Raw genomic sequence first — 12,257 nt, forward strand, 5'->3', positions numbered from 1 at the left:
TTGTACATAATCTTTAGGATCGTATTGTTGCAGAAAAGTTTCCATCAAATTTTGAACGATGGTGAACAATCCTAGTATTTTTGATGGTTTTTTTTTTCTTGCAAATGGTTACATGGTGAGGTTGGAATTTTTGTTTTTATAACAGCAGGGCTTTCAAAAGTAGTCTGCAGATTTTTTGAACATGATCGAAATTTATTTAAGGAAAATAAGTTCAGTTATTCCTATAGTACAGAGATGCGTGAAACCTTCGGCCTATAAGAAGCCTTCTAACTTGAAAATGTAAGCCATTCGCACGTTACATTTCTTAGTATTTGTAAAAGAAAAATTCCTTCTTAAAAAATATATGAGATGTTATATTTTTAAAGTTTAAAAAATTATATTTTTGGGTATGTATTATTTAATTTTTATTAAAAAGGAAAGAGACTTCGCTATCCTTGTAATTTGATTTTTTTAAGCAAACGAAAAATTGGTTTCCAGTGATCTTACTTAGTGTTTTTCCTTTAACTTATATCTTTAAGAATTTTAAATGCATAGTTTTACGAATATTTAGATTTTTTTAAATCATAGTTTTTTGTTATTAATTGAAGCTATTCTCGTTTAGCTTACTATTTATCATTAAACGGCTGCCCATAGTATTACTATTATTTTTTATTTATTTTATAACTCAGTGCTGTCATTTTATTTTTGTTAGATTTTTAGAATTTCAATTTTCACGATTCATCAGAATTTTGTTGTTCATTAGTTATTATTTAGTTTTTATTTTTATAGCTTTTCCAAAAATTTACCTCCTCAGATAATATAAAAGAATGTTGAAATTTTTTTTTTTTTTTTTTTTTTTTTTTTTTTTTTAAAGTATAGGAAAATTTTTTGTATGTAAACGAAAGAAACAAAAGGTAACACAGACACACGCCATATCTAAGCGGTGTTGTGTGGGGTGTTAACTAGCTTTAGGTAGCTATAAAAGTGGAGTGGTGGGGATTTTTAGAGGTAGTGTTTGGGGCGGCTTCGTGGAAATATGTCGAGGACTTTATGATGCGTACAAAACAAAATCAAAAATGAAAGCAGACGAGGTTGACGGAAGTGATTATAGGCATTACTTCTTACTGCATAATGTGAGAACAACGAGAGCGTGGTATGGTTGTGTTTTTTGTTTCACCTTATAAAATTTGTTTTGTTCTTGTTGTAGTTATAAGTTTAAACAAAAGGTATTTTAATATTAATGAAATGATATATAAAAAAAAAAATTAGGGTTTAGTAGTAAATGCTTTAACACACACACATACACACGTTGCTTTCTTACTGACTTGAACTCGCACCCTGTTGTTGTTGCTGCTGCGTTGTTAGCTGTGGTTGTTGTTGTGATTGTTGTTGTTGTTGCTGCTGCTGTTGTGTTGTTGCTACAGCAGCGGTAGCGGCAGCTGCTGCAGCTGCTAGCTGTTGTTGTTGTTGTTGTTGTTGTTGTTGTTCTTTGGCAGCTTTTTGTTTTTTGGTCACCGGCGGAGGATTGGTAGACAACATCATGGCTCTGATACGCCGCTGAGCAGACTGTATGGCATAAATGGAATTGAAATAATTTATTTATTAGTTTTCTGTTTTAAAACTTAAAACAAAAATTAACTTGAAAAAACATTGTACGCTTTTATATATTATTTTTCAAATTAACCTAGGATTACTTATATTCAGTTCTCATTTGTATTCTTTTTAATTTCATATAAATTTTAAACCTCACCTGTACACTGTAAAATGGACCAATTATGTGTACAGGTGTTTCTTCATCACCACCCGATGCTGGCGCCAGCGCATGTTCGGGCAATTTGATCACACTACCAGTAACGCGTTGCAGTTCGCGTACATTTTGTCCTCCTTTACCAATAATACGTCCCACCTATTGCAAGCAAAACACGAAGGAAAGATAAATAATTAAGTATATTTTCATTTCTTTCTATTTCTAGTTTGAACTTATTACTCACTTGCGAGCTGGCCACTAAAATTTCTACCGTCAATCGCACATCATCTGTGCCACACATGAAACCTTCTTCACGCATTTTCTCAAATATCATATATTGCGCCTTCCACTGCCCTTCCGGTGTACCTACAATTGTTACTTTACGTTCAGTTTGCTGTTCCAGTGGCTTATCACTATCCAGCGGTGCAATTTTCAACGAAGCATTCGAGAAGCGCATTATACTACGTATATGTGAGCCTTTTGTTCCGATTATGGCCCCCACAGCATTATTCGGTATATATAGATACGTAGTTTCTTGCATGTCATTAGAAAAAACTGGGGGTACAACCGTAGTTGTTGCTTTCGACATTGGAAAACCGGGGCAGGTTGCGTAAGGCATACTAGGATTAAATACCATACCGTTACCCGGTGTAGACATCATGGCCATTGGGTGTAAACCAGGAAACATAACGCTTTGCGGTGCCATTGCTTGTAAATCATTTTCATAGCTCTGCCGCAACTTCGAACTGATTTGATTTTCAGCCCGTGACATATTATCAATTTGTCCTTTAACCGTTATTATGCGCTCCAAATTGAAGCTGCTTATATCATTAATGGAACTAACTGTTATTTTGGTATCTGTCTCTTGCATAATGCGCTTAATGGTGTTGCCACTTTTTCCAATAATGCGACCAATTAAATTGTTGTGTGCCAGTATTTTTAGGCAAATTTCGCTAAGAGAGGAAATGAAAAGATATTCTATGTAAAACTAAGGAAAAAGTGCTACATTCGCTTTATCATAAGTCTGAAACACGTATCTTTCTTTTTTCGCATTATTTAAATGCGTGAGGTCGGACGAGACTGTTCTTACGCAATATTTTTCTGCGACTCCAAAAAGCAAATATTGGTATCACAATGCGGGTATATATATTTGCGCTTTAATTGACATAATTTTGATTTATTTCGAAGTGGTTCTAACTTTTCCTTTCTTTTATTTACGGTTTGGTTACTCTCAACTTTGATATGCGGTAATAAACTAAAACTACATGTCTACCAAATACTATTCTTAAAGCGCTCGTTGATTGCTTACATCATTTTACGATTTTATTGATGTATCGTTACAATGACATTAATGGTCATACTATAAGTTTTGAAAATTGTAAATATTATAAAAAAATTTGTTGCGCGGTTTGGTGGCTAATTTTTATAGCTCTCTAAAAACGATTTCAACCAATATGTCAGCGAAATTCATTATGCACTGTTCGCTGTTATGGGCAGTATTATTTTGATTCTCGATTTAGAAAACTTACAAGCTTTGAAACTTTTTGAAATTTCCCGCAATTTTACAAATGATTAAAATTTAGAGCTTATGAATGAAAGACACTACACACCGTTCTGGCGAGTTCAATCGTTGTATTCAGTTTACTGGTCGTTTTCCACTTACCCCTTATTCGTGGCATTTGCTTCTTGTTGCATTACTTCTAATATGCGCTTGCATGCATTTGTACAGTTTTCGGGATTGCCATATATAGTGATGGCTTTCTCCAGAGAACCAACGTTTTCTTTACGATGAACATCAACACGGGCGCGCGATTGTTGTGTTATCGTACGTATGGTGCTACCCTGACGTCCTATAATGGCACCGACCATTTCACTTTGCACCAGTATGCGCAAAGGGAAGTCGGCTTGGCGACCGGGACCAGGCATACCGGGATATGGGTTGCGTTGATTACGTTGAGTGCGACGTTGATTCTTATCCAAAGGTTCGGCGTGCAATTTATTGCCTTCAAATTCTACACCGTTCAGACCACCAGCAGCTCTATAATGGAAAAGAAGATTTTATTGATTTTTACTTTTAAAAAAGCTTTGTTTTTATTTAGAAAAATTATTGTCAATAATTTTGGATATCTTTGGCCAAAAGTTTTTACTCAATTTCTAAATGAATGTTCATATTATTTTTTAGGTGGTTTGGGTCTTATGTGGTTTTCTCCTAAATTTTAAAATTTTGAGCTTATGGAAATTTTTACTTGTTGTGTTATATACCTTTGAGCCTGTTCATTATTCTCGAATGTTATGTGAACAGTTTGAGTTTGCGGATCCTTACTAGAGACAGCCTCACACTGTTTGACGATGCCATATGGCTTCAAAAGAGGTTCGATGTCTTCGAAACGTGTTTGCAGCGGTATGCCGCTTATTAATATCTTTGATGTTGAAGCACTGTGAACAAGAATAACAAGAGAGAAGAAACACAATAAAGCATAAAAGAACAAAACAAATAAATGAAGAATAAAACACAAAAATTAATTAAAAGATTCGTAAGCGAACGGACAATTGATCGGATAATCGAAATGCTCTCAAGAATTTCAGGGTTGCGGATGGAACTGAAAGAAAAGTAACATAGTAAAGGAAAAGCAAGAGGCTTTTTTGATAAAGCATTGATGTTGATTTCATTTTTCAAACAGAAGAACTCATCTACTTAAAACGGATACACGATATATATTTATCTATCTACATATTCGCCCACCTACCTCAACATGATCATTATCTGTTACAATAAAAGTTTCACGACAATGTTGGCTAAAAGTCTCTGACGCGGTTTCTCTTTTATTGCTTTTTTGCCAATATAGAATGGGAAAGCAAAAACAACAATCTCTATATATAGTTTTTCTTTTCTTCTCCACACATATACCGCAAACGTATACTCTTTTTAATTTTATTCAAAAAATTTGACCAATTTAAACCGTAAACAAATTTTTACACGATACATTTACTCATGCACACACGACACGCACATACAAATACACACGTACACATAAACGAGACATGTATAGGGGAGAGAACAAAAAAACTCTATTTCGAGGTTTAGAATTTTGATGCTGGCCGAAGTCTGAATTATTACAAAAAACACGATTATTAATTGACTAAAAAATAAAAAACCAAATGTTAAAAAAAATTTCGGATAAAATTATTGCTTAAAATCACAGAACATGCTCTACGGGATTTTTTAAATTTGAACTGAATCTGACAAATGTTTTCGACGAATGATTTGATGGAAAATTCCAAGGAAACAAAAATGAAAAAAAAAAAATGCATTTATGATATAAAAGTTGAAGTCAAGTGAAAATAATTCAATCACTATTTTAAATACTTTCTTTTCAACTTGGCACTTAACGATACGTTAACCAAATCGTTTTTTATGTAATAGTCAACTGAAGCTAGCTGTGACGGCCTTATCAAACTGCAGGAAGAAATTTCTACAGGACGAGAAATGGACCAAAATAACTGGACTTTTTTTATTAGTAGACTTTACTTCCTAGAAATGATTACTTACTGGAGTTCTTCAAGTTTATATGAACACGTCTTCAAAAGACAAATAAGTGCGGTTACGTCGATCAAATGAGTTACGCTTAAGAACTTAACAATACTCACTCAAACGTTATAATCATTTGTTGGGAGTTTTCAAATATCGATATTATCTTTTCAAAACATAGTCAAACCACGCAGCAGATTGCGACGCAAGAGTAGCCTTTATATAAAAATATCTGAAGAAGAATCCAAAGAAATTTCAAAATTTTTACGTTATTAGGCTAAACCAGACAATAATTGACAAAAATTTTAAATTGGTTTCAATATTCAACTGAACTAAATGCGTATATCAATTGAAATTTCTTTGTTTGTTTTCGAGATTATTTCACCTTTTTAGCTGCTGGGAATTAAAAGCGTCCACTTTTGTTAAGTAAATTCGAAAAAAAATTTATTTGTGAATTTGTCTATTTCTACCTTACCGAGGACATTGAGATTTTCTTTAGGAATAGGCACACAAAATACATACACCCGTTGCACCTTTGATACATATTTTCGATGTTGCAAACGGATTGATGAATTTAGTATAACCGCTGTTCTCGGTAAGAAACACAAAAACGCTTGAATTCTTATAACGACAATGAAACAACTTACAAAAAAATTTTTCAGTCAATAACTGGCATGAAAAACAACAACAACAAGAACAAATATGTTTACCTTATAAATAAAAGCAATTCCTGGAAAAATAGCGCCAAAAAAAAAAGCAGCCGAATGAAAAAAAAATTAAAGTAACGCACATAATAAAAACAAAGAGGAGGAATAGCAATGAAACAGTCAAAGTCAGTTAGCAGAAAACTTTGCTTAGGTTCAATATACTTTTCGGTAACAGTCTCTACTATAACATTGTACCGCAGTGAGCCGGAATAATAAAAATGCTGAAAAAGGCAAGATCAGCAATAAAAAAGATTACAGCTAAGCAAGTAATACATAAACAACATCGTCAGGAATTTGAAATAAACACTAAACTTGAAAATATCTGAAGAGAAAGGGGGGAGAGAGAAAGTGAGAGAAAGAGAAAGAAAGAAAGAAAGAAAGAGAGAGAGAGAGAGAGAGAGAGAGAGAGAGAGAGAGAGCGAAAATGAGTTTGCCCCCTTGAGAACACATCATACTAAGTTTAACTAGACACCAAGAATATACAACAAAGCTTTAAGTTGTCAGACGAGACAACAAGGAGAGATGAAAGAATTGAAAAAAAAATTTGAAATGAAACGACCTAAAACGGCAACAAATCACAAACGCGGAAGAAGAAAGAGTAGCCTAAAAGTTCTTTAGTTGTAATGACAGACGATATAGCCAACTCAAGTCAAAAAAAAGATCTTTTTATAGAAGAAGGATTGGTACACTACTGATGCTAAGATGGTTTCTTATTGGTTTTTTTTGGCGCAAGCGTATTTAAGTATAAGAAGCAATAGATGTTGGCAAAAAGCTACAAACGCGACAGCATGCTCATAAAGAGCAGGTAAGGATTTCGGCCTTTATGTAAAAGAAAGTAATTGTTAAAATCTATAAGATGATTTGTCTTGTCAACATTCGCAGACCAAAATCATCATAACAAGCACAGTATATATGAAAATATTAAAAGAATACCAACACATGTTTAGCAAAAGTTTTTTTGACTAGAAAGTGAGCTAGATTAAGTTCAATGACAAAAAAATTGAGGAATTGACTGTCTTGGATGCATTGGTGGGAATGGTTTATTTTTCTATAAACATGAATATATATAAAGTACCTATACCGACAAATATTTTAATCAATCGTCACTTCACCATTCCACTCTTTTCTACTTTACCCTCATTTCAATTGTTGGCTGCTTCCTGACTTTTTTTTTGTCCAGCTTTTGCTTTACATGTCTGCGTATATGATCAACACAATCCTAAAGCCGGCTCTTTGGTATGCAGACAGTGTAAAGAAGTCTGCGGAGAGAATGCCTCAGCTTAGACATTTGCACACGTCATACACAAAATCAATAACAGAAAAAAAGCTGTAATATCACTGAAAAGCTTTTTAATGGAATTTTCTGCCGTTTTCTGCTTTTCGTATTATTACTATTATTGTTTTTATTATTCTTCGACATTAAAGTATGATGAATGTCTGAATTTTGTCTGTTGTTGCTGTTGGCGCAACGTTGATGTTTTTGTTGTTTTCACACATACCTTGTGTTTTAAGTTAAAGAAACAAAGTTTGTTTCATTTGTTCTTAATTAAGATTCAGAGGAATAACAAAGGCCCAAAGAAAAAAAAAGCAGCAGAAGAAAACTAGCGCCAAAATCTTTTAAATGGTTTCCAAGAAATTGATGTTAAAACGTTTTAATATTGTCGTCGTTAACGTTCTTTTTATGGTTGCGGTGGTTAAATGTTGTCCAGACAAGATACTGCCATTTCGACATTGAGCATATATTCATTTCTTAAATCCGTTTGCAATGACACAAAAATATGCATCAGTGAGAAGATTTGGGCGGAGCTCTGTCAGCTCGATTTTCAAACTCGTAAAAATACCGAGAGTGAGATGAAATTTGACGCAAATAAAATGTTTTGTTCCCATATCGTCATATTAGGAAATAAGCGAAGCCTATTATATGCTATAATGGGACGATAACTAAACCTTCCTGCCTTCTCCGCAAAATTATGGGTAGAATTTGTTTTTCTTGAAATTTTCCAAAGGGTATTTTTTTTTTTTAGAAATGGTATAGCACAAGAGGAGAAATTTGAAACACGTCAGCAATTGGCTAAAAACTATGGACATCTTTCTTTTAATTGTATCAAATACAAATTTCGTTAATTGATTTAAATATCGGGAACTTTTCCTTCTGATCTAATAATATATAAAAAAATTTGTGAAAAAAAATATAATGCTCACGAAACAAAACATATATAAAAATCATATAAATTTTTATTAATACATGCAAAAATACACACAGGTTATTCAAACATCACATGCTTATTCGCTGCGAGATATATATCGTAGCTCTTGCGGTTGTCAGGCAACCAGGCATGATTGGTTTACATTACAAGAAGAAATCTCGGAATTATCTAAACGTATCACTGACGAAAGCACGTGCTTCGAATATGATTGTAGCATTAAAATGTCCGCTGTTTGAGATTTAATGGTAGGTATGTAAGATTTGCCCTTTTGCTACAGATTTTTCCCACGTCCATATTTCAAACGATTTTTAAGAGTTTGACAACACTATGGAAAGTGAAAAAAGGAGAAATATCTATCGATTGTTTTCATAGCGAAATTGTGAAGAACAAATGGAGAAATGGAAAAACACTGAGCTAAGTAGAATGACGTTGTCTAGGACCGTGTTTCGTACTTTCACAAATGAACTGATATTGTTGCGAGAGTGTCTACTCTCGGCGATTGATTAATGTAAGATACTTCACAAACAGATAGGCTATGAAACACTAAATATTATTACCCATGTACTGTTATTAAATAATATTAAGTTTATTAAATAATATTAAACTGCAAAAAAAAAAAAAAATTAAAAGAGAAAAAGAGCAGTACAAGCAATGACAGCAATTGAAATATTAAAAGGGAAACGGAAAAAGAATCATAAAGAGCAAAGTGCAATCCGTATGACAACGTTATGCCATGCTACGAAGAGTATATGTGCAACACGGCATTAGTAATCTGCCTGTTGCTTTAAAATCCTTAATTTAAATTTTAAAAATCTTTTTAAGAAGTCTTATTTATGCGTGCCCTAGTAGTACAAGCATAACGAAAACACGAAGAAGCGGAAGAAGAGCAACAACAATAAGGTGCATTAAACTTCAACCTTTAAGTGGATCGAGGGAGCTTCACGCAAGTGTTAATGTTAGTGGCGTCAATGCTTGAACATTTTTACGACACATTTTACATATACAAACGCGCAGCACACATACTCAAATGCATATACATGTTCTCATGCACTTTACCTTAATTCACCCCAACCCATTCTGTGGCCACTCTTTCTTTACGACACATGTTGCTATCGCTGCTGCTGTTCTCGTTTGCACTCATGCAATTTGTGGATTTTTTATATCGAGTACGAAGAGCGCAAGCAACTTTTATGAATGAAAAAATCTGTTCGTTTTGTTGCTGGTGCAATTGTTGTTTTTGCTCTCTTCATCTCTCTCTCTCTCTCTCTCTCTCTTTCCCTCTCTACATATATATATATATATATATATATATCATTCTTTTCTTTCACGTCGTTTTCTATACAATGAATTCTATGTTGTTGTTATTGCTATCATTTTTGTTGTAACGATTGTCGTGGATTTTTAATTATCTGTCGAAAAAGCGATGCGTTGCGTGGAGAATAGCAAAATAAAGCAGTTGCAGCGACAGCAGCACGGCTTAAAATGTATTTATTTACATTATGTTTATTCTCACTTTACATATTTATCTGCTATCTCTTTTAATCTTTTAGACGACGTGACATGCAAGAGGTTTATAGAAAATATTACATATATTTACGTATTGTTCGTTCGTATTTTCTAACACCACTTTATCTCATCAGAAATTATTTCCGTTGATACGTTCGCAAGTAAAAGATAGAAAGAAATAGATATAGCGTAAAAGAAGCTCCTAAAGGCGGTGAAGAGCGTTTCGTTACGCTTTACAAAATTTTCAATAATCAATTTTTAATCATAAATACAAGATTTGCATTTTTCAACGCACATTTTGATCTATGTGCCTATTCAGGCGTGTTTGGACTTACTAGAATCATGTATTTCAATTTTATTCACATGGCTTTTATACCAGGCCTACACAACATATACTCACAGTAGTAGCCGAAAATCCTTTTCATAGCCAAAGTAGACAGTTTACATCTGTAAATTATATCATCACTCAATAATATCGTAGGACGACTACTGACGAATATCCTACCGTTTTTTAGATAACACCAACTTCCAAACGAAATGTATTAAAATTTCATGATATTTTGACGATTGCCTTATAAGTTACGGTCGTTTCAGTGTGTAAAGCTACGTACAAAATTCAGACGTCTCCGTTGTTTTCCAAAAGCGAAACAAAATGATACTCTCGTTTTCATTTTCAAATTGACGAATTTGTTTCTTCTCTATTTCTGATATTTCGTCAGATACTTAATTCTATATGCAATATTCAGGAAGTTTCGTTATTCCTTTTCATTTTCGACCAATATTTTTCTTTTTTTTTTTTGTGTTCAACTCCTACAAAAGGAGTTATCGACGGGGATATCGACTGATACATAAGTATTTGCTGTCTAGCCGCTAAGAACGCGCACTTAATGAAGTGCCACGCCCGAGTTTATATATTAATTTCTCATTTGTAAGGTACATAATAATAATATACATTTCAGTAAAAGGTAATTTGTTATTTTCACATCTTCTAGGTAAGCCTTTGTAGGTGACTTTTGAAATAAATCTGGTGGTCGTAGTCTTGGCTTCGGTAAGCAAGCAGGCAGACTAAAAAGCAGTCTTGTGTGAATCAATCGATACTGTCATTCAAACTCCATAAGATATTCAATGCAGATATTTGTAAATTCTCTGATCTCGTGTGTGTAGAATGCTTTAAATGATTTAAAAATATCAGAACTATAAAGGAAGAAACTTATTTATAGACATTTTCTTAAAAAAAGAATGTAGTAATGTGAACAGCACAATCAAAACAGTAATGTTACTGAAGTCGCTCATAGACTATTGCTTGAAATAAAAATTGGACGGGCAGTTCTCTGTATTTGATTTTTATTTAGTTTTAACCGGATCACGTGTTTTTATAACAAACAATATCACGATGAGCCTCAAGACGGTTATGAGATTCATGGAAACGTTTAAGTATTATTGTCTCTGTTTATAGTCTAACGCAATTTATTTATCCGAACACTATACATATAAAAAAAATACATTCAAAAGATAAAAAAATATTTATTTGTTGATGCAAGTTGTGCACATGACAAACTTTGTTGAGTGTTCGGGGCATATACCACCGATTAGTTTTATGTCTTATAGAAAATGAAATAAGGCTCCTACTTAGAGAGATATCCCGTATCTTCGAGAGGAAGTTGTTTATAGTTTATATTCGTTTATTTATCCAAACAAGCTGTATATAAATACAAAACATTATACACAGACCACATATCTTTTGATTTCAAACTACGTAAATATAAAACATTCCTCAAAAAAAAAAAAAGGAAGTAAGAAAATAATGTTCGGTTGTGACAGAATTTGTGGTATCCACTATCCTAATCTCAAAGGAAACTAACAAAACTAATCGTTGTATTAGAAGGATGTAACGGATTATTTCAATTTTTGTAGAATTCACATGGAAATATTTATCATGTGTCCGCTGTAATTGATCGGATATGACCAAAAAACATAAAAACCAGAAGTATTCTCAGTTTATGTTGCATTGCAAGCGTGTCCTCCGATCGAATTAGCCAATTTTCAACACAAACTTGCGTGCAATAATTTCCAATTCTCTCTTCAACGTATCTCTACCAAAAATTCTGGATTGACTGGGTCTTTTCTGTACTCGATGCCGAATTCTTTTCGGATTGTAAGCATGTTAAAACTTCATTGTGACAAATTTCGTTAGGAAAACGAAAATAGTTACTTTTGACTAGTTCTAAAATTTGAAATTGATTGAAATGCGTTAATTATTGATTTGAAATAAGATAAAAAAAATGTTTGGAAATGCAATGTGAAATAATCAAAATATTTAAGCTCGAAGTTCAACCGAGCCTCGAGGGCCATCCTGGTCCGACTAGGGTTAATATTGTTGATAAAAATGCAATGAAATCTTGTACATTTTGCCTTAAACCTCAAGTCTGATGGTGTACTAAGAAATTTTATCTCGATAAATCTTCTACAATTACATAAAGTTATACTGTCTATGAGCTGAACAAAGCAAAGAACAGCAAAATAAAGCAAAGAAGGAAAAAAACAGAAACAGAACACAATGGCATATGCATTACAATTTTCTT

At 33.2% G+C, this 12,257-nt stretch overlaps 1 protein-coding gene across 7 annotated transcripts in view; it reads right to left on the reverse strand.

Moving 5' to 3' along the window:
- Positions 1-383: 383 nt before the first annotated feature.
- The window catches only part of LOC119632161 (insulin-like growth factor 2 mRNA-binding protein 1), a 47,921-nt gene continuing 36,047 nt past the window's right edge, over positions 384-12,257 (reverse strand). For 3 of the 7 annotated variants that reach the window (XM_038024952.1, XM_038024944.1, XM_038024961.1), the window contains exons 2-6: positions 3,989-4,162; positions 3,390-3,764; positions 1,971-2,679; positions 1,730-1,885; positions 384-1,545 (exon numbers count right to left, since the gene is read on the reverse strand). In XM_038024952.1, the coding sequence (XP_037880880.1) occupies positions 1,297-1,545; positions 1,730-1,885; positions 1,971-2,679; positions 3,390-3,764; positions 3,989-4,162 (1,663 nt within the window). In that variant the 3' untranslated portion in view covers positions 384-1,296. Of the gene's footprint in view, positions 1,546-1,729; positions 1,886-1,970; positions 2,680-3,389; positions 3,765-3,988; positions 4,163-4,473; positions 4,801-5,374; positions 5,407-9,225; positions 9,261-12,257 lie in introns of those variants that run through there. The other 4 variants (XM_038024969.1, XM_038024978.1, XM_038024986.1 and 1 more) reach the window with 4 other exon arrangements.

Source organism: Glossina fuscipes, unplaced genomic scaffold, assembly GCF_014805625.2.
Source record: "Glossina fuscipes isolate IAEA_lab_2018 unplaced genomic scaffold, Yale_Gfus_2 0, whole genome shotgun sequence".
NCBI lineage: Eukaryota > Metazoa > Arthropoda > Insecta > Diptera > Glossinidae > Glossina > Glossina fuscipes.